Raw genomic sequence first — 23,131 nt, 5'->3', positions numbered from 1 at the left:
TCTTCCCTCCAATGCCCCTTGGCAGGACAAACGACCTCTTGTTTTTACAGGGAGGGGTTTTTAGGGTGGCACACATTGCCCCAAACAGTTACAAGTGTTTTGGCCTTGCCTTGATAGAATTTCCACTAGGCTTGTTCTCCGAGAGAGACAACAAAAGGTAAAGGGCGGCTTCCCCCACATATTTAATCTGGTACATATATTTTAATTGCCCGGGGGCCATAAATTAGTACAATTAATTACCCTAGCCAGAAGAAGAAGAAGAAGAAATGTGTAGCACACTGTCTCCGGTGATCCAAACTTCTTCTTTTATGAGTCTACCACTAGAATGGATACAGATATAAATACATAAAGAGAGAAAAGGGCGGGTGGCTTGTGAGCGGAAGCTGTGTCCTTTTCCCCCCCTCCCTGACTTCCTGCAAGAGGGTTTTCTCCATGGGTTTCTTCTCCCAAGGACCTTAAACCCCCATCACTGCTAAATCCATGAGCGCCTTCTCCAAAAGGGTGCCTTTAGGAGGTGGGCTTGCTGGATGGGAGTGTCAGGTTGGGTTATTCCTCCAAAGGAATTTGAGAGATATCGATAGATACATTTTACAAGAAAGACACCTCGATTATCAAAGGTTTTTTTCTTTTCTTTTTCTCCTCTTTTTTGTGGCGTTAGGTCGATATTTACAGAGAGCTGCTCTACTATAGGCAAAAACATAACAGCATTACAGAACGGTTCTGTGACAATCAGAGAAAGACACAAATAAGTACACCAGAAAGGTTTCAACACTATGACAGAAACATTGTTTGGAGCGGTTCACTTCCCCCCCCCCCCCTTCACCCCTTTCTCCTTCCTTCCCCAACCCTTTTTTAATCTTTGCATTTGTACAAAATATGCAGCCACGACGTCATGAAATCAAAACAAAAAAACACTTGATAAAATTTAACTTACAAAATAAAATTCTAACAAAACAAAATAAACCTTCAAGTAGTTTGTGGTTGTTTTCTGGAAAAGGAAAAAAATGTTTATTTTTCTAGTTGCAATTTTTGTGGTTTTTTTTATTTTTGTGTGGGGTTTTTTTTAAGAAAAGCACTCCTTGTCTGTCCTTTTTGCTCCAGAATGGTTGCCGTGTTTAACTAATTCTAAACACTCATCAGCACACCGAAAAAGAAAAGTCAGGGACGCTTAGAAGCCCAAGGAAGAAGAAACAGCGCCTGGGTTTCTCTTTCATTCCATCCTTCCTTCTTCTTTCTTTCCTTCCTTCCTTCCTTCCTTCCTTCCTTCTTTCCTTCCTGGGACTTGGGGCTCATTTCACTGCGGGTCCTTAGTATCGGTTTTCTCCTTGTTCATTTTCTTCATTTTCATCCGCCTGTTCTGAAACCAGATTTTGACTTGGCGCTCCGTGAGATTAAGAACCCTGGCCACTTCGTAACGGCGGTCCCGAGTTAGGTACATATTGAACAAAAACTCCTTTTCTAATTCCAGCGTTTGATATTTCGTGTAGGGACATCTTTTCTTCCTTGTGGAGCGAGCATGGATCCAGTTTGCCACAGGGTTGTCTGGAAAAGAAAGATTTCCACGTTTGAAGTATAGATATATATAAGGGATATTTATATACACATCTATACAAGTATATACACATATATACAAGTACACCTAGGAATCTACTTATCACTACTCCCAGTCCTTACATCTCCAGAACCCTATTTAAGCATTTATGATCCCTCATTCTCTCTCATTCCCTTTCGCTCTGTCTCTCAAGTTGCTTGTTTAGTAACATTCTCTGATCAGATCTGAATTGACCTTCAGGATAGTTTAAGGGCATGTGGATTCTTTGATAGGAAGTGGAGGTGCAAGACACCACCTCTGAAGGCAGCGAAGAAGACAGGGAGTTCCTCATTGAGCTTTGCCAGCCTAGTACAGGACTTTTTTTCTTTCTTTTTTTCCTTTTATTTCTGCACTATAATTTTTATTTTCACTCACTGACCACAATCTCCAACAAGTTCCACTTTAAAAACAAAACTGGAGCAAAGAGTGTCATAATAATAATAGTGATAGCAATAACACTGCTCCTGTTGCCCATGAACACCAGTAGGAGTAATCCAAGAACATAGTCATAAAAAGTCAAAATTCCCACCACTTCATAGGCCCATAAACTCTGTTTACAACCATTACTCTCTGGTCCCCTCTCTATAACCTTCCCACTGATGGAACTGCAGGCATTAAAAAAAAATATCTTGAGAATGCCCCAGGATAAGCCTACTGGCTCCAAGAAAAACATCCCCTCACAACCCTAACTCACCTTCTTCTATACTCAACTTCCTTGTAGCTTTGATAAAGGGAAACAACTCACATGTTAGACTTTAGGAGGTTTGAAGTTAATAAATAGTTTCTTGGTTCAAGGCTCCTTAAACAAATTTCTCCCCCTTGCTCTGTGCTTCTCTGCCTGTCTCTGCCCCCCCCCCCCTTTTTATTTCTTCTACACATGTATATATAGAGTCACAGATATATTTCTGTCTATCAGGCTTTATGGCCCAGATCACAGAAATAAAAGATCAGAGGACTAAATCAGCATTTGATCGTATTGTTAGGCCCATAAAAATCTATGTAAACACCTGGCATGGGGGGCAGATTGTGGAGGTGTGCATGTATCCATGTGAGCACATTTTCACTCTGTGTACCAAAGGCAGAAAAATGCACACATAAAATATAATCAGAGGTGCACACAAGGGAACATTCATTCTTGGTGGGCTGGGATCCTCACTATTTTGTCTTGACTTCCAATTGCCCAGAAACAATTCCCCTGCACTTAAATGGCATATGTCCACGAGGAAGAGACCAGTGGGCTGGGGAGAAGAATTATGAGTTTTTAAACTACCAGTGGACACATCCTTTGGATGCCCTACCGGCGGTTTTCACAATGTTCAAGGGTATTTCTTTCTTTTACTCCCTTGGCTGGCAAGTTGAACTGTAGAACATTTTTTGAAAGACAGAGGGAGAAGGAATGGCTCACTTCTTTTCCTGCACACATGCCTGCATTTAAACTCAAAGTGGACAGTAATAGATTTTTAGCTCAGTCATTTTACTTTTAATAATCTACAGTCATTTCTTTCTTTCTCTCTTTCCCCACCCAAACATTTAAGACATCTTCTAGGACTATATGTCAAGCCTATCTGACCCATAATCCAAGTGTGGGCTTTCTCTGGGGGTTTCTGTCCCAGAGAAAAATCATAGCAATAATGCATACACTATTAAGATAACCTCTCCTTGCCACAGTAAATTGTATTTCCCAGACTGATTCCTGAAAAGTCTGAAGGACAGAAGGGCAAGGAAGTGAGAGCATGGCAGGTTATGAATATTTGATCAAGCGAATGAATTCTCCAAGGTGAGAAAAGGAAAAAGTAAGGAGAAAAAAAACACCCACCCACTAACCTTAATAATTATTAATAATCTTCATAAACAAGAACCCTCTCCTTTCCTGCCGCCCTTCTGCCCCAAACCAGACCAACACTGATGATCTTCTAACTCAGCTTTTCCTTTTAAAAAACAACAACACCAGCCTTGTCCAGTTGGAGCTTCAAGGCAAGGACTCCAAGAATCCTAAACACAGCAAGGTAATTTCATTTTATTGAGTACTGTGCAAGGGAGGGCTGTAATGCCTTCCCGGTTGTAAACAAGAATGACTTCGACTTACTAGGGTCCAATTCGGTCTTTTCTTCTTTGTGTTTGTTGGAAGCGATGGCCTCAGATTCCGGGGAGGGAATAGTCTGCGGGGTTCTGTCCCTGAGATCTCCCGGGGATCCGTACATATAATCCGGGTAACTACGTGCATCCACGGGTCCGCAATCCCTGCGGCCGTGGAAGGCGTCGGGTTTAAGCCCGTAGTGCCGGCTGCTGGTTGGAAAACCTGGGAAGGAAACCGCGCCGGAGATAGGCTCCAGCCAAGTGCGCATATACCGGGTGTCAGCTCCAATGTGAGGTTGGTGGGTATACGGGTGGTAGACCACGGACGACTGGGAGTGCACGGGCGCCCACGAAGTTGTAAACACGGCCGGTTTGGGGGCAAAGCTGCAGGACGGAAAATCGGCACACTCCGGTACTAGTCCTGACGGTCTGGCTGCCGCAGGGTGAGAGCCAGTCGCCGGGAACCTGGATGCCAACAGTTCGTCGCTTTCGTGACTAATCAAGGAATCTACATAATAGTTGCTTATGGGACCCGAAGCCGACATTGTTCCCCCCTCTTTTACATTCATAAGATTATTGTATGAACTGTATGTGTACTTTTTATCTTCTCATAGAACAATCAGGGCAGGTAATTATTTTTTCAGCCTTTCCCCGCTTGCCATTGGCTCCCAGCGCTCACGTGATTGTATTTACCCAAAATACAGTGTAGATCAATCCGCAGGTCTTTTTTTTCCCCCTTCGCTTTCAATTTTTTTCCTCTCTCTCTCTCTCTTTTTAAATAGCGCCTATGCGACTTGGGTTTTCATCAAAACTCTTGAAATAATGCAGCTATTAGCAGCAGTTGGGTCTTACGTGCCATTCGCTGAGAGGCGACTCTGTTCCTTCGCTGGCTGGAGGGCTCGCTCTGCGACCTGGCTTTTCCATAGCTCTGCTGTTAATGAGAAAGAGAGAGAGAGAGAGAGACGGGGGGGAGAGAGAGAGAAAGAGAGGGAGAGAGGCTGTGTGCCTGTGTGTGCGTGTGCTAGGTATCTGGTGTAGCAAGGTATCACAGGAACTATTTCTTGACGCAATTTGTCTCTGTCTGGTCTCTCTCGGCTTCTCCAGCTAGTATTCTATAATGGATACATTACATGGAATTTCTTTAAAGGGGTAAAGGAGGAGGGGGTCGGTTGAAGGTCCTGACAGAGTTTGCTCTGCTAGCTCATCTCTTCTTCTGCAGTAGCAGCAGCCCATGAATGGATATAGAATCATTTAGGGGTGTCTTTCTCTTTCTCTGTGCACCCACATATGAATATGTATGTGTATGTTGCATATACATATTTATCTATATGTGTGTGTGACTACTATATATATATATATATATATATATATATATATATATATAGTCAGACATAGAGAGATAGCTACTTCTGCCTGATCAAAGGACCTTTTGTCATTCATTCTGAGATGCATATTTGTCAACCTACTTAGCAAGACATTCTAGGCATCACATGCCTTTCTCTTTACTTATGCCTATCTATATGCATGTGTGGTTATTTGTGTATGGGTGTGTTTATTATCTTCTGAAAGGGTGACCTTGTAAAACATGAATGGGAATATCATAATCACCCCCCCCCCACACACACACACACACACACACACACTCCAAAAACAACAACAACACAGGGCTCTCCTCTTGTGAGAGGCTGCTTTATTCGGCAAGTCGTGGTGGATGTTTTTATGTCCTTCAATAAATTTTTTACGAGGATCATTTGATTGTTCATAAATGTGTCGTTCATTAAATAAAACTGTACGAGGAAGTTTCAGTTAGAAGGCATGGCTAGGAGTGAGGGACATTTGCATGTGAAAACAGGGAGGGTGCTTGTTTGGAAGAGCTTTGCTGTCTTCCTCCATGATCATCATCATCACCATCGCCAGAAAAAGAAAAAAATTAAAAATAAATCATTATGCACCTCACCTCCCCATTTTACCAAATAGCTGGCAGGACTCCACCTGAAGTCTTCTTTCTCTGTGTTTGTGTTTCAAATAATAACAATTGTTTGGCAGAATAAGGTGGAAGGTGTCTCTTATTTAGCTTGTACGTTAGAAGGATAGAGTTGCTGGTTACTTCTGGGGAAGGGGAAATCGGCAAAATGAGAATTCTCCCCGAATAATAATAAGAATACTAATAACGACTTGATGATGCAACACCAAGAACAACACCAAAAGTACAACAACACGAAGAGACTTTTCCCCTGCGCCGCCCCCCCCCCCCCCGACGTTGTCAGAGAGAATTCACAATTTCCAGTGTAGCAAAATCGGCTTGGAGGTGCGGTAATTTTGCAACAAAAGGAAAGCAGAGAACGATATGGAGGTTTCCGAGAGAAGCAGAGAAAGGGAGGGGATGTGTCCCAGAGGAAGGTAGGGCCCACCAGTGACATGACCCCCCAACACACTCCCTCATAGACTCAGGAGCAAGAATGGGGTTCTTTTAGACACCTTGCTGGAGGGATCTGAGCAGGAGAAAATGAAGTAAATCCAGTGAAATTCTTGCAAATCCCCTCTTTCTCTTTCTTCTTCTGCCATCATCTTTATTATTAGCCCTACTATGTATGATTGCTTTTATTATTATTATTATTATTATTATTATTATTATTATTATTACTCTGAAAAAGTTGCCCGATTAACTAGAAATTTGATGCCACAAAAACTTGTGCAGTCCAGGGATGAAACCCAACAAAACTGATTCAAGATTCCTGAGTACATCTTAATTCAGGAGTCCCGGCTCACTGCAGCCCAGCCTTTCCTAACTGGTCTGAAGGAACAGTATTTCATTCCATAAGGAGCATCCTTTAAATAGAAAGAGATGGAGATGTGCTCCTTGCCTTCCCTCTGGGGTGTGTGCATGTGTGTCCAAGAAATCCAGATTCGATAACAGTCTTGCTGTGAAATCTGAACTCTCCCCCCTCACCCCACTTCTCGCCTGCCCACTATTCTGCTACCGTTTTTAGCCTCGCACTTTCTTTCAGGAAAATATTCCTAGAGGAACTTTTTAAGATGTCCTTTGGCCTGCCTGGAGTTCAATTTATCTGTCAATCAAAGGTCTCCACTGACTTCTTTTTTCTCCAGTCTGAATTCGTAAAACAGAGCATGGTTTCACTCTGTATTTTTAATACTTTACCGTTTTTTTTTTTGTTTGTTTTTTTTTTTGTATTTCCTCTGTGCACAAATTCAGGGCAGGGAGTATACACGCAGTGGGAGGAGATATATATATATATATATATATATATATATACACACACACTCACACACACACATATATATACACACATATATATACATATATACATATATATACACACACTCACAGAGAGAGAGAGAGAGAGAGAGAGAGAGAGAGAGAGAGAGAGAGAGAGAGAGAGAGAGATTTTCAACGTTTGCTAGAGTTCCAGGAAGAAATACAATTTTCTGAGCTATATATATATATATAAATCTTCCAAGGCTTTGCTGGTTACTAAGGAGCAGGGAATGATCGAGGAAATCTCTCTCCCGTTCACACACACACAGCCAACGCAGACACACGCTGATTTACCCTCTCTATATAGAGAGGGGGGGAAAAAAGAATAATTTCAGAAAGGCAAGAAAGCCTAACCTAAATATCACCCACGCCAAGACGAATGGATCATGTGAAGGAGAGGGCGTGGAAAAGTAAGCCCTGCTGGTAACCTTAATGCAACCAGGCAAGGTCATTCAAATATTGCTGGATGGAGCACCTCCCAAAGAAACCCAACTGCCGAGAGAGGTGCCTTTTCGATCCAAGGCAAGCCTTGCAGCCCAAGACAAAGAAGATGGCAAGCGCCAAGCCAGTTTCCCTTCACGCTGGCAGGTTGTTCATAGCCAACGCTCCTACTTGGAGGCTTGTAGTGCAAAGCCCTCCTCGTTCAAGGGGTCCTGCGCCCGGGAGACGCCGTCGCAACAGAGAGGAAAAGAGCAGCAGCATTTTGCCCAGAGATCCGCAGGGATGGAGAGAGACCCTTCTGCCTTGGAGACAGAAAGAGCAGAACATTGCTACACTGCCTTCTTCAGCACCGCACTGCTCCTAGGACACTGCAGGGGAAAATAATCCGGGTCTGTGTCTTCACGCCTCTGATTTTACCAGTTTGAGGAAACTTCCTTGGAGAAATATATTCTGAAATGCTCTTCTTTTGGAGATTTTTTTCCCCCCAGCGGGAGAAAGAGGGGAAATATTGGCATCCATAATCTCATTCTTAATTACCTGGAGGGCGGAAGGGCTACCTTTCTACTCCTTCCGGCCACTGCAAGAGACTGAGATTGTTTCTATGAGCATCTTCTCTCATAGAAGCCAATCACCTCCACAACCACGTGGCCCATCCCAGCGTCTCCTCTTTCCTTCACCTCGAAATAAAATTATATATATAATATATATATTATTTATATATTTTTTATTTTGGAGGCGGGTCGTTTTTGGGGAACAATGTATTTTAAATAACAGGCATTTTTTCAGGGGGGAAAATCTCATCGTCATCTGTGACGTGAATGACAACAGAGGGAGGAGTGACCTTGATTGATAATATTTATTGATCTTCTTCGGTTGAGACCTGAGCCTAAAAACTAGGAGCTCCAAACCTACTTCCGCCATTTTTGAAATACATACATATTGTGTGTGTGTATATGTGTGTGATTAAAGGAAGCTTGTCTTGGAAGGAAACACACGCAGACCCGGGCAGTGTCTCCCTCACACACACACACTCACACACAATTCTCCTTGTGAGAATGTGTTGTGGAAGGCTTTCATGGCTGGAATAAATGGGTTGCTGTGAGTTTTCCGGGCTGTATGGCCATGGTCCAGAAGCATTCTCTCCTGACGTTTCACCCACATCTATGGCAGGCATCCTCAGAGATTGTGAGGTCTGTTGGAAACTAGGGCAAGGGAGGTTAAATATCTGTGGAAGGTCCAGGATGGGAGAAAGAACTCTTGTCTGTCGGAGGCAAGTGTGAATGTTGTAATTAATCACCTTGATTAGCATTGGGAAGCCTTGCAGTTTCAAGACCTGGCTGATTCTTGCCTGAGGGGAATCCTTTGTTGGAAGGTGTTAGCTGGCCCTAATTGTTTGATGTCTGGAAATCCCCTGTTTTCAAATTGTTGTTCTTTATTTATTGTCCTGATTTTAGAGTTTTTAAAATACTGGTAGCCAGATTTTGCTCATTTTCATGGTTTCCTCCTTTCTGTTGAAATGGTCCACATGCTTGTGGATTTCAATGGCATTTCTGTGTAGCCTGACATAGTGGTTGTTAGAGTGATCCAGCATTTCTATGTTCTCAAATAATATGCTGTGTCCATGTTTGTTCAAGTGCTCTGCTTATCAAGTGAAGCCTTGTGAGGCTTCCCAACTTTATCTGCACAGAACTGGATCGCTGCAGGTCTCTGTCAGAAGACTCCTCCTCTTGCTTCCAAGGACTGTAAGACTCCAAGCCTATCTAACTTTGTTTCACCTTCTCCGCCTCCCTTCTTCAGCCACTATCTCAGTCCTTCCTGCCTCAAACGCACTGACTGCCTTGAAGCATCCCTCCTCTCCTCTCCTCTTGTACTCCAGGCCTCCATTCCCTCCATGACCGGACACCATCCCTTCCTGGAAACCGGCTCCAGGCCTAGAGCAGCGCCGTGGCCCCCAACCACCCCCCAAACGCCTTGGGACTCCCGGTCAGCTGATGCGGCGAAGAAGGCCTCTTGGGTCAATGGCTCCCGTGCGTCTCTGGCGGCCGAACCCAGTTTCGCGGAGGGGCGAGGGATATGTCTGGGGTCTTTCTCTTTCCCCCTTTCCCTTTTTGCATCCACTAAACTCGGAACAGAGCAACGTGCCACCATTTCTGGCACACATCCCTCTCTCTCTCCACTCCTGTGGCGGCTTCCTTCGCTCGGAGTGTCCCACTCGGTTCAATAAACACCGTCAAGTTCGGATTAAAAAAGAAAGACAAGAAAAGAAATCCCACTTTTCTCCCTCCCCTTCCTCCGACTCACTCCCCCACCCCTCTCTTTTCCTTGGCCCGGGTTTTCGCAGCCCCTGCGAGGCCTCCCCAGCTGTAAACTCGGAGGCGTCGCAGTGTTGACAGCCCTTCATAAGTGAAAGCAAACTAAGCATGAAGTCCGCGCCTTGAAGTTTCCCCATGCGGAGTAAGGCAGAGAACAGCCTCCCCACTTCCCCCCTCCTTCTCCTTCCCTTCCTTTAAGGAGCTCGGCAGCCTGGCTGGAAGAAAGGGCCCCTCCAAAGCTTACTTCCGAGAAGAGGTGCTTAGAATTGGGTTTAATTAATCAGTTCGTTTCTTTTAAACCCTTCTTTCTCTCCTGATTTCACCGCCCTGTTGCTCTTCCCTTCCCAGCCTCTCTTTCTCCCACCCCACTCCTCTCCTTCCCCCTTTAGGGAGAAAACGGTATCAATACAGAGAGTGGGTTGCTGTGACTTTTCCGGGCTGTGCGGCCATGTTTCAGAAGCATTCTCTTCTGACGTTTCGCCCACATTTATGACCTCACAAACTCTGAGGATGCCTGCCATAGATGTGGGGAAAACGTCAGGAGAGAATGCTTCTGGAACATACAGCCCGGAAAACACGGAGACACCCAATGATTCCGGCCATGAAAGCCTTAGACAACACAATACAGAGAGTGATAACCCTACCGTCAATCTCCTTGGCACCTTTTATTCTATATCTTCCAAAAATGATCCCTAAATACCATGGGAAGCCAAAGGTAATGCAATATGTACACCTCTATTCTACTAGTAATTGTCTGACAATAATATATATATTTATTTAAAAATCTAATAGCCTAGTGGTAGGAAAAATACTAGCAGTGTTAATATATTAGCTATGTAAACAGTAATATGGGAAGGAGAACATTTTGCAACAGGGTAGCTGAATTACATATTCACCTTTATTTCTGAAAAATATATGGATCAAGGGGTGGTTTTGTTAATGTTGTTGAGTTGATTCGTTTTGATTTTTTTCGGGACCAACTATTTTAATGACGGGCAATTAGGTTTGTTTCCAGTGGACATGATCTTTATATTTAACTCAAGGGTAAAGGGGAAGAGAGAGGGAGGGAGGGAGGCCCCAGAAAATGCTCATCCCAGGGAAATTTACTCGGGAGGCGTTGGTACCTGTTTAATGGCTTTCCTGCCTTTCCCTCCCGCCCCCTGGTTTGCTGCGAAGAATTTTGTCAGATGTTATGACTTTGGATTCCAGACTGTTTTGTGGCTGGGAGCAGTAGAAGACAATAAATTCCGGAGTGCAATTAAACCTCAGGACCCAGTGGATGGGACCGTGGTTGCCCTGTCCTTCTTGGGAAAAATTCAGGTTAGGAAAAAGGGAAGAAAGGGAAGGGAAGAAACAAATTCAGAGGCGGGGTGTTGCGACTCACCAACATTGAAACCAGACAGAAAATGGTGGGTCCCCGCAGCCTGAGAGCTCCCTTTTATGGAATCATTCAAATACACATACACACAGAGACCCGGCCAGAGGGTACACAAATGGACATGGAAAGACTCCCCAAGCAAAAGAAAAGGGGAAAACTGGGAGCAATAACACAGACATAATTTTATAATTCTCTCTCCAGGATTGTCTTATTTCCTAGCAAAAAGACTGTGAGGATCTTCGCCAAAGAGCTGGGTCTGTTTTCAGGGTGTCTTCAGTTTAGAGTCTGCTTTATCGAGTCGGCTGGGAAAGGAAGGTGTTAGAGATGGACTCCCAACCGAGGGGAGGCTGGCTTTTATAAACAAGGGCAAGTTTTCATTGAAGGCGGATGCAGGCCACGGCCCACGCCGCAGATTCCCTCAAGTCTGCTAGGCCTCGGTTAATGGTACCTGCTTTCGGCGGGCAAGTTTCCCTCAGGGCTGAGTAAAAGCAACTTTCTCTGGACAGACACGTAACCAGCCTTATGCCACAGACACCACCCTGGGCTTTGACACAATCTGGGGCTCTTCCTGTGAGCTTTCTAGCAACTGTTTGAGAGGGGGAAAGAAGCCAGACAAAAACACGAGGGGATCCTTTGCCTTCACACACACACACCGCTTCTATTTTCAGGTTTCAATATTATGTATGTCCACACTGATCACATCGCAATAAGAGTTTGTAAAACCATACTTGATCATAATATACAGAAACCCCACCGTCTTAACTATTGCTCTCTCCATAGTTGCAAAGACATACCTTCCTGTTCATATAGTGGGACACAAAATGAGAGGAGAGAGCCAGAAAGAACACGTATATATTATAGACATATAAAAACAACCATAACACATATGTACATAATAAATATAATACATAATATCACCACATCCAATATATACAGATATGGGTAAATAATATACATGCACATATATGTAATATTTACCTAGACTGAGATAGACAAAGACATGAATTACACACTTATTATATAATGATATCCATCCATACACAAAAGATGCACAGAGACATGGAAAAAAATTCTAGCACAAGTATAAGGAAGTTTTGAAGTAATCAAGTCAATATTATATAACGGTATCCATCCATAGAGTGAAAGATGCACAGAGACATGAAAAAAAAATCTAGCACAAGTATAAACAAGCTTTGAAGCAATTCAAGTCAAAAATATTGCAGCACAGTTGACCCTGTTCTGGATTGTGGCCTCTAATGTGATTTTTTTCATGTGGACATGGACAAACAATTTCACAAACTAATATCTAGCGAAGAGTCTGATACCATACAGTTTTTACACAGTTTGTGAGTGTGTTTCTTCCCATCACCTTCCAAACTCTCAGGAAAACAAAACAAAACCAACCCCGCGCTCTGTCTGCCTATGCAACAAAAGACACAAGCCTTGGGAAGTTACACCTGCTGTGAAACGCAGAATTACAGCCCCAGACCCAAGAAAAATGGAGAAACTGTAAACAAACTGGAATGCTGAACATATTTTATAAGCCCAACAACAGCCCCAGCGAAAAATATGTTGAGCGAGCGAGCCAAACAATATTTTGTCGAGGGGGAGATGTAGACAAAACAGCACGAAATCCTCATAATTACGCATGTTCTTACAGAAGAGATGAAGGAATGTGCCGTTATTAGGCGTAAGTCTGTAAATTCTCCTCTCTCATCCAGATCTAATAGAATCGTTTAAAGGAAAGAAGGGGGAAAACACAGTAGGGGAGGATTTAACTTTTATTACATTTCTTGACTTGGGTCGATTAAGCATATATTACTTGAGACTTTTCTCTCTGTACGTGTGCGCATAGTGGGGGGAAGAAATAAAATTTCATAACTGATGTGTGTGTATATCTCACCATACTTCTTATGCCGCTATAAAATAAAAAGAGGGAATTATCTGAGAGTTGTTAATTTGAAAAAAGGGGGAAACTTTTCTCTCAATAATGAATAGGGAAATCCATCAACTACCATAGGACTATTGCGAATAATTACGGAACCATGATTAGTCATTTATCTATCCCCATGCTAATTTACAGGAACAAGAAGCACAATGGGGTGGATCTTTATATGTATTAGCCTTCCTTATGGAAATACTCATACTTCTGATGGCATTTGGAGTATTCAGTATTGGAAAGATCCCGAATATAACCGCTTGGCTTCTTTTCTGAGCCAAAAATCAATCCCCATTGGGCTTTCAGGGACTTTTAAAAAGTATATATAACAATCAAGCAAGAAAGCGAGGCCACCGTGCCGAAAACCAGTCTAGCTATGTCTTCTTCAAGTGCCCCTGGAAGGCCATGTTTACTACTGCCAATTCAAGCTGAATGTGTCCTTTCAGTCGCGGGGGCACCAAATCGCCCCATTTCTGCCTATAGAAAAGTTTGTCAACATGTGATGACTAAAAACAATAACAGTAATCACAATCCAGTCACTTTCCAAAGGGGGGTGGGGAAATGACAAGAGTGGACAACCTCCCTTTGCGGTGAGAAAAACACCAAACACAACCGTATTATACACATTTCTTTCTTCCTTCTTGAACTATTCACATCAAATTGGATCACTTTTTGCTCTGATCTGAGGAAACCACTTTTATATTAAGTGTGAGATTGAGAATATCTAGAGTATAACTCTGAACCCACGAAAGGAATGATAACAATGGAGGGAAAGGGGGAAAATCTCTCATATCCGCAATAATATTCGGAACAGCAAAAGAAGAGAAAAACAACAATTGCCTTTTAATTCCCTGTGTTTAGTCCCCCGCCCCCCAAAAAATACACTCAATAAATAAAATTAAAAAATAAAAAAATCAATGAAAAGTAACAATTTCCGTCCTTGTTCTTTCTCGAGACCATCATAACGTCCACCTCTTCCACCACAACAACTTGTTAATCCTCCAACTGACCAGAGTCATTTTCTTAGTCAACAGTTACTTAGCTTCCATAGGTCTCTTCAACAGAGGGGGAGAATAAAGCAGATTATGTTCCAGGCAGTGTTCAGAAAGCCACCACAAGACACGAGCCTCTGCAAGTGATAACCCAGGGTGGATTTTCTTTTGTTTTTAGCATGTAAAATGGCTATTAATTTTTAAACCTGAGCTGTACAGGATTCCTAAGGAGAAACCGTGAGCCTTGGCTCCCATTGAACTGCTTTGTTCTTCGGGGCACCTTCAAGGAACATAATATGCGATAACTTCTCTGATTTAATACTCCATGATATGGCAACAGGAGACTGCCACAGAAGTAACTAGATTGTAATGTTAGCTTTCCAATCGCCAGCGCCAGGTTTATTGAGCTCTCGCACACATAGACAGAGACACATATGAATAACTGCCGTAGTGTATATTCCTTGGAAAGATCCTGAGCTCAGGAAGCTTAGAGCCTTTCCGAAATCCGAATAGAACAACACCGAATAGCCATGGATTGCCCATAAAGAAGAGACAGAGGGAGGGAAGGAGGGAGGGCGTGAGGGAGAGAAGGACACCGAAAACTCGCAATTGACACTCAGACAACTATTGCAGCCTTAACTTGAGCAAACTCAAATCGTTTGGTGAGCACTGAGCTTCTCTCTTTGTCCGGCTCCAAAACACCATTAGTCAGAAACAAAACCAACTCAGAAAATGCATCTGGGTCCATAAGCAGCGATATGTAGTTGGAGGGGGGAGGGTGAGGGGGGGGTTAAAACGCTTAGGGCAAAACGAGGGGGCCAGTGTCTGGATAATCAGTTTTTCCCAATGCAACCGAGACCCCCCTTTTGGGTCTCTCTTCTCTCCACCCCACTCCCCTCTCAATACTATTTTTGAACAAAATCCATCTGCCTGAAACCATTTCCCGAGCTTTGCTTCACCCCTCGCACTGTCTTTTCGGCTCTGGTCTCGTTGTGTGTAAATAAGTGAGGGGGGGGGGGGGTGAGAGAGAGAGAGAGAAAGAGGAGGGAGGGAGAAGAGAGAGAGAGAGAGAAGGTTGCCCTTGATGAAGACTAACTGACGTAATTAAGGCAGTTTCTTGTTGCCGAGTTAAAAGCCAACCCCAACAACATGAAACTACCTAAACCACGGATCAGCTGCATGGAAGGGCGGAAGATCCGCACTCAGAAAGACCGAAAAAAAAGAAAGGGGGTGTGGAGGAAAAGGGAAGAAAGAAAAAGAGAAAGACAGAAAGAGAGAGAGAGAGAAGACCAGACCAGACGTCCGACCCCTATGTGGGCTCTCCTGTAATGTCACTACTGTCTCCCTCTTCAAAGTCAGAAGGCAAGCAACGCCAGTGCCAAAGCATCATCCCTCAAGAAAACACTCTTCAAATTAAGGCAACATCTTTAATCTCTTCATTAAGATCCCCCCTTTTCCTCCTCCTCCTCCTCTTCCCTCCCTCCTCTCCCTTTAATAGAATCTGCAGACAACTCTCCCTCTAGTTGTCTGTGTCTCTGCGGCTGAAACGTTTAACGGAGCCGCTGGAATATCTTGAGTTATAGCACACTCCACGATCCTTCACTGGCCAACTGCCTCGGCTCTGGCCGGATCCATTTGCTATCTTGCCAGAGCAGCCTCTCCCAAGGAAAAGGGGGCAGAAAATCACGGGAGACACATCCACAAAGGAAAGGGGGACGCGGGTGGATGTGTGTGTCCACTGTCCACAACCTTCTCAAACGCCACCAAATGTTGTATCCTTATTCTATTAGTATTAGTATCCTTATTCTATTTTCCTCCCATTGCCTTTGCAAGCCCAAATTCCGAAATCAAAAGGCATGTGAAGGGAATCATCTCCATTGCAAACGTGTTTGGGACTGAGAAAGTCCATCACCACCCATAATTTTAATTTTGTAAAAATAATAATAAATAAAAATAATCAAAGACCCAAGACCTTATGACATCTGCCTCTAACAAGAGCTCAACTTCACCACAAGTAAGTTACTACTTGTAAAAAAAAACAACCCAAAAATGAAGGAGTAGTAGGGTGGGGTAGAGTAGCTGGTGTTTGTGGGAATGGAAATGGAAATCTATGCACCACCGTTCCTCAGCCATGCATATTCTGATCGAAAATGAGCTGTCACCCAGGAATAAGGAAACTCGAACCAAAAGACAACTCCGGAGAAAGCCAACCTAACGCCCCATCCGTGCAAAAGCTATGCAGCTTCAAAGTGGAGTTCACCTCCAGGCTGCCTTTACCTTGAGTAGACACAGAGCAAAAACAGAAATCCACTTGTACCTCTGCCATGTATCTTAGCCAAGAAATCCTCTGTCTTACCTTTACACGTCTTCCACCGAGACTTCCCATTTTCTGTGTTGTTGCTCTTCTCCTTGTTGTTGTTGTTGTTTTAAAAAAAGTGTATTCCTGTTTTTTTATAGAGGGATTCTTCCAGGGGAGGTAAAAGGAGCGTGCCTTTCCTTTAAAAAAAAGACCCAAAGCCATGAGGAGTGTGCATCCCAAGAATGCAGCTCAGCTTCTGACTTGCTTCCCTCCTCCACAGTCACCTTTAAATGCATCTTTTACTGCTGCAGCACATTATATTTGCAGATCATAAAATCCACCTCCAGCGCTTACCAAGACTGTCCTGACATTACTGTTTTATGACCTTGACTTATTGTGGTCACCTGGATAATATTTAAATCAACGTTATGGTCTCTCACTTATATTAAACCCGCTAGGATACTCTCCTGAAAGCCTTAAAAAGGATGAGTCCTGGGGAAAAAAATACTCTACATAGAGAAGGGGGGGCGTGCTTTTTTGCTAGATGGGGGTGGTGGAAATCAGTTTGAAAAATACCCAGTTGTACACGGTTCTAAGAAATTTATTTGGCTCCATAAAGGAAGATACATGCAAAGGATAACACATACAGATTATATTTAAATAACAGTCACCTCCCCCAAAACCCCACCCCAGACTCCCTCCCTACCCACCCTCCATGATAAGATATCAATACTGCTTTTATTATGCTCTTTTCTTAAATATAATGATTCATAGTACCACCTCATTGGAAGGAGACCGCATAACTACACAAACGTGAGCATGTTCCCACTGCTACTTCCATTTACAGACACATATGAAATTCATTTTAGTCGTTGTTTTTTTATTATACAATAGGCAAACTACACTAGGATATGAAAAGCAAACTTTCAGACGCACCTAGGATCCTAAACATAAAAAAGCATAGAAATAGGTCCTTCAGTCTCACCCCCCTCTTCCTTTTCTTTGTGCTGCTCTTGAATAACTTAAAACGTCTTAGAAGCTGTTCTGTTTAAAAAGCAACCACCTTACTCTTTATTTTACATAGAAACATTGATGCAATATATATAGATATATATTTATTTATTTATGCTATAGATTCTCATGCTTATACCGATGGATGCACCTTCTCTCTACAAACTGTAAATACCCAAATCATAGAACTGCACACGAGCCTGAGGTCTTGATTCTTGCCCCCACCCTTTGCCCCCCCCTTCTCCCCAGCTCCCTCCCATAGGCAATGCATTTGATACCCAGGGGGAGGGAAATTAAAAAAAAATACTGCACAAGATTTGTAATGGCTCCTTCCCCCCTCCCTCCCCAATCCCCTCCTCTTTGTGAAGATTTTCAAGTGAAATTAAAATTGGAAGTCAGTTCGCGAATTCGGTTCTCTCTGTTCATTTTCTTGAGTTTCATCCTGCGGTTCTGAAACCAGATTTTGACTTGTCTGTCTGTTAGATTAATACTCTTGCTAATCTCCAGGCGGCGCTCACGGGTCAAGTACATATTGAATAAGAATTCCTTCTCCAGTTCCAACGTCTGGTGTTTAGTGTAAGGACATCTTTTCTTTCTTCCGCTCTTTGCTGTCAGCCAATTTCCTGTAGTGTTTTCTGCCTTTATATCCTCTGTTAAAAATAATATTATTGTATAAGTATCCTTGGAATAGCAAAGGGAGCCTCCTAAGCTTGCACCTCGATTTTTTAGTTTCTTATCAAGCAGATTCTTTTGTTAATACCAGAATCTCTATCCTGAGCTCAAATAAAGGGGTCATGTCTCCAGTTCCCTGTGCAGATTTTAGAAGTCTAATTAAACAAGCCCTTTTGGTTCAGGGAAATGTGGGTTTTGCTCACCTGGACGTCAAAAGGCAAAATAATATAATAATATTTGGCTTCATGGGCTTTTAAAGGATGCATATTTAAAGGAAGGGATAGATACCCTTAGTTAAAAACAGAAAGGGCGTTACAGAGTTTCTCATGTGGTAGATAAAGTCAACAGGGTATCATTTGGTGACATTGTTCCCATAAGTTAGACCCCTCCGCCCAGGTTTTCAGAAATTAAACCCCATGTTTTAATTCTCGCTGTGCCTTTTAGCCCGACATACCATCTTTTCTGAGGCTTTCTCTGCCAGTATCCTCTGAGATCCAGAACCAGACCAAACACAGCAAGACTCTGGAAATGTTCTTTAAGGGACAAATATATTTTCCTAACTAGCTGTGCCCCCCTCTCTCTCTTGAACCAGACTTCCTTTTTATTTGGGCGTTAAGCCTCTGAGGAAGTCCCTCGTTTTACTATGGGAGAACATAAACTTACAATTTGGAGATTTTAAAAAAACAACAACACAAAGACAGAGGCAAAGAAAGAGAGGAACAAACAACCTCACACATATCTGCCTGGATCAAACCCCAAAAATGTTAGCCTTGTCCAAAGAGCCATGCTCCTCGCAGAGACACGCCATGCCCTTTGCGCGGCCACCGACACACACTTCAGACGCGCATAGAGATACATAAACACCTCGGATTTGAATGTGGACATGCACAGGTTTTGGCAGCCAGAGCCTGAGAACATTTGTCTAAGGTGTGAATGTGTGGGATAGATGGGAGATGTTGGCCACCATTGAAACATAACGGGTCTGTTTGGGCTGCCAGATCTCTTCCAAGCAATTCTCAGAGGCCAGTCATATGTTCCTCCCCACCCTCCTTACAAACACACACACCTAAACCTCGTTGGCCTCCATTGAGGTGCATCTATCATTCTCCAACACTGCCATTGAACCCTGCAAACGCCCCAAACTCTCAACTCCATGCCCTGATCTTCTCTTGGACGTGGCTGGGGCGAGAGAGATGGACCTGAAGGGATCATATGGAACAAAAGAAGAGGGGGAGGAAATGAGACAAAACCAAAAGCAAGCCAACAAGCACATGCACACAATTCCCATTGCTCCAAGGGCACTATATAGATATATACTCCCCATATATGCAAATGTATATGTATGTGTGTGTGTGTGTGTGTAGAGAGAGAGGGGGGGGTTATATATAGTGCCCTTGGAGCAGTGGGATATATATAGGTGTAATTCGCCACAAATCCAACATTCCATACACACACACACATATATATATGCAGAAAAGGCATAATTCACCACAAATCCAACATTCCATATACACACACACACACGGTATATATATATATGCAGAAAAGACGTAATTCACCACAAATCCAATATTCCATACACACACATATACACACACATATATATCCTATATGGGATATATATATGCAGAAAAGGCGTAATTCACCACAAATCCAACATTACATATACATAAATGTTGGATTTGTGGTGAATTACGTCTTTTCTCCATTGAGAGGAAACAAAATTGAGAAGAGAAGAGTTTGAACCTCCTGGTGGAACATTTCGTAGGGATTCACTGTGAAAAATCATCACTACCATGAAAACAAACAAAAACAAAAAAGGAAGGGTGGGATCACCTTTTAAAATGTTTTTCTGTTCTTCCCATTCCACATCGAAAGGCCGACCATGTTTAGCTTTTATTTGTATTTATTGTAAAAATAAAAAAAATAAAAAAGATTTCCCGCCTATATAGGGCATGAGGTGGCATTTAGCAAAAAGCGCCTTTAAGGTTTGCAAATAGATAAAAAATTGTTTTTGTGTTTGTTTTGCATTTATGGAAAAAAATAACCTTGACTTTCCAAACCAAAAATGTATTCTTTGTTATGTCAGTTGAATTGGCAAACAAAATTATTCCCTCTTGGATGCATCCAAAAAAATCCGTTTGTCAATTATTTTAGAATAAAAAGCACGCACACACGCAAAACACACACACACACCAGATAAATAGATATATAGATATATAGATAGGGATATGTATGTGTGTTTCTTTCTGAATATATATATATATATATATATATGAAACACACATACATAGTATAATATTATATATATAATATTATACTATGTATGTGCGTTTATTTCTGCATAGATAGATATGGATATATATATATTACTATGTATGTGTGTTTCTTTCTGCATAGATAGATATGGATATATATATTACTATCTAGGTGCGTTTCTTTCTGCATAGATAGGTATGGATATATATATATATAAACCATGTATGTGTGTCTCTTTCTGAATAGATAGATAGTTAGATACACATATACATACACACAAGCAGACACATATACATGTTAGAATGAAAAAACCAAATGCCACATCAGGTATGAAAACGAAGGAATGAAAACCTAGGTTCTTTTGTGATAGCCTAAGCTGGTAAAACACGAATGCATATGTATGGTCGGGGCCATACATGCATACGTACTACAGGTATGCATGTACGTGTCCCACGCACGTGCTAACACAGGAGGACATATAACCACACAAATATGCAACTCTCTTCTGTTTCTTTGACCAGCATATGCTCAAATGTTCAGGTTCTGAGAGAATTCCGCTTCGCATGCTCTTTTCAAATCAAGAAAAGCGTTCTTTCATATCTGAGTCCCCTCACAACAGATTTGGGGTCCTCATACACATCTCTCCTCCCCCACTTCCCCCCCCCCGCACCTTATTACCGCCCCCCATTTTTTCCTTTCTAGAATCTTAAATAAATTTTTGGGGTCCCAGTTCTCCAGAGTAGGACCTAAATGACCACAGAGAACTTGCTCTGCAGGATTACCTGAAGAGCACAATCCAGCTTCCAAAGGAGCACCACTTTCTTCTCCATCAAAGCTTTTAAAAAAACCTTTTTTTTCTCCTCATTGAACGCCCAAACATCAAACAGATGTCCCAAACAGTAAATGGTCTGGGATCTGTTTTCAACCCCAAACAGACTCATGAAGCTGGGAGCCGCTGGTTATCAAACAGGAATGCAGCATTGATCCTGAAACTCAACCGCCAAGTCCAGCCTGAAGTGTTGGGCACACCATTTCCACCACACCTCTCCTGTTCTCTCTTCTGGCCACAGAAACAACCCGATTTCCCAAATGAAACAGACAGAACGAACAAGCTTGTTTGTTTGTTTTTTAAGGAGGGGAAGACAATTTTTTGGGTGACCAATGGGGGAAAGGGAGGGGAAAAAAGAAGCAAGCGGAGTTTCAAACAAAGTGTCACAGAGGGCAAACAGAAAACATATTTCTAACCTTGACAAAGTCTCTAAAAAGATCTCTCCACGATAAAAGAGCATTTGTTGATATGAAGCTTCCTACCACAAGTCCAACTTAACCAAATACAACTTAATGGGCGGCAGTGGCTTCCAACTGCACCCCAAACAGAGACATCTCAGCAAAGAAAATTAACACAACAACGTCAACTTCGAGTTCGTTGGAACCGAATTAGCCGCCTTGTTTCCCAAGGAGTTGATCCCGCTTGTTGTTGTTGGCACTGTTGACTGTTGCTGCCCATATTTACTGCTAAATTTTGATGTGGTGGGCTATTTAGCCAAGGAAGCAATCAAATTTTCGCAAATAAAACAGACAGAAGAAACAAGCATGTTTGTTTGCTTTTTAAGGCGGGGAAGACAATTATTTTTGGTGACCAATGAGGGAAAGGGAGATACATTATGCCAACATGGATACATTATTGCGTTAAAAGGGGTGCAGAGAAAAGTTAGCCAATTCTGATGGAACTGCCACCCCTTCAGGCATTGCTTTCTGAGCAGTATATAAAAACAGAAGGCGCAACTGCATTAATAATGACGACAACAACAGCCATAATTATATAGCAATAAAAAACAACCACAACTCCAACGAAAGTAGCAACGGTATGGACGAGCCCTCTCATTAAGCTTTTCCACTCCTTTTCCCCCAAGGTGAAGAAGATTTTCCTCTTACCTTTCGCTTCGTTGTCAGAATTGTCAGTGCTGGTGTCTGTGCATTTGCTCAGGTCCTTCTCAGCTTCCGACGGGCTGGTTTTGGCCACAGGGAGACTTTTTTCTGTTTTGATTTCGTTGGCGGGGCTGTTCTGAGGATTCTCGGGCTTGGTGTTGTCAGGGAAGCTGGCTTTAGCTCCTGGTTGCGATAATGGTGTCGGCGGCTGTGGTTGTGGTGGCTGTTGTTGTTGTGGTGGCTGCTGAGAAGGTGGTGGCGGAGGTGGAGGTGGCGGAGGCGGTGGTGGTTGCTCCAGAAGCTCGCTCCTTGGGTTGAGGCTCGACCTGGGTTCAAAACTTGCCTCAAACTCGCTGGGGTTGCTGCAGTTGGGCGCCTTCTCCATGGAGGAATAACCTTGGCTGGCTCGGTAGTAGCTGGGCACGGGGACTTCATGGTCATTGAGGCAAGGCTCAGGCATCTGGTTGGGGTAGAGGGTGGCCTCAGCGGCGCTTTTGGATCTTTTGTCAGTATTGTACATACAGCAAGCATTCTCTTCCTTGACATTGGTGGGGAAGGAGCAGGAGGGGAGTTGCCTCGCAACAGGTTGCTCGATTCGGTAAGTATTTTTGGGGTCACACCAGGTGTCTAGCTGAGAAAGGTAAGATGGATAGGTGTTGAGAGACAGGCTGGCGTTATTCACCTCGTCTCTCTTGGAAAGAGCCGGGATGATGCCACAGTTCCTCATCATTCCACAGTTGAAGTCGTTCCCAGACTGCATATACATCCCTTGGTTAGAGGAATAATTCTCCCCTCTGCAGGTACCGGCTAAGGAGTCCATCAAAAACGAGTTAGAAGTCACATTGTTGGGACATGACATTTTCAGAGAGGGATTTTAAAGAGGAATACTACAGCCAGGGGCTGACATCTTTTTTTTAGGGAAAAATATCAGCACCATAATTATCCACGCATTGGT

The 23,131-nt window shown here is 43.0% G+C and overlaps 2 protein-coding genes and 1 non-coding gene across 7 annotated transcripts in view; all 3 read right to left on the bottom strand.

Moving 5' to 3' along the window:
• hoxc10 (homeobox C10) overlaps nucleotides 1-23,131 on the bottom strand; it is a 219,035-nt gene extending 195,904 nt beyond the window's left edge. For 4 of the 5 annotated variants that reach the window (XM_062971624.1, XM_062971625.1, XM_062971627.1 and 1 more), the window contains exons 1-2: nucleotides 22,183-23,131; nucleotides 16,363-16,502 (exon numbers count right to left, since the gene is read on the bottom strand). In XM_062971624.1, the coding sequence (XP_062827694.1) occupies nucleotides 16,363-16,502; nucleotides 22,183-23,035 (993 nt within the window). In that variant the 5' untranslated portion in view covers nucleotides 23,036-23,131. Of the gene's footprint in view, nucleotides 1-16,362; nucleotides 16,503-17,159; nucleotides 17,967-22,182 lie in introns of those variants that run through there. The other variant, XM_016991113.2, reaches the window with a different exon arrangement.
• hoxc9 (homeobox C9) lies at nucleotides 609-4,513 on the bottom strand. The gene is made up of 2 exons (XM_003216731.4): nucleotides 3,678-4,513; nucleotides 609-1,542 (listed from the first exon to the last, which is right to left on the bottom strand). Exons 1-2 carry the CDS (start codon nucleotides 4,234-4,236, stop codon nucleotides 1,295-1,297), a joined length of 807 nt encoding a protein of 268 aa, XP_003216779.2. The 5' UTR covers nucleotides 4,237-4,513; the 3' UTR covers nucleotides 609-1,294.
• mir196a-2 (microRNA mir-196a-2) lies at nucleotides 15,088-15,180 on the bottom strand. The gene has a single exon (NR_129898.1). It is a non-coding gene; the product is annotated as a microRNA mir-196a-2 (primary transcript).

The sequence above is a fragment of the Anolis carolinensis genome, chromosome 2 (genome assembly GCF_035594765.1).
Source record: "Anolis carolinensis isolate JA03-04 chromosome 2, rAnoCar3.1.pri, whole genome shotgun sequence".
Classification (NCBI taxonomy): domain Eukaryota; kingdom Metazoa; phylum Chordata; class Lepidosauria; order Squamata; family Dactyloidae; genus Anolis; species Anolis carolinensis.
The sequence above is the reverse complement of the archived record's forward strand: the minus strand, read 5'-3'. Positions and strand labels throughout refer to the sequence as shown.

Bases quoted from the DNA above. Each gene is read 5' to 3' on its own strand.
- hoxc9 (XM_003216731.4), bottom strand. From the start codon at position 4,236: ATGAATGTAAAAGAGGGGGGAACAATGTCGGCTTCGGGTCCCATAAGC. The intron at 1,543-3,677 runs GTAAGTCGAAGT...TTTCTTTTCCAG, and splicing joins AAAGACCGAATTGGACCCTA to ACAACCCTGTGGCAAACTGG.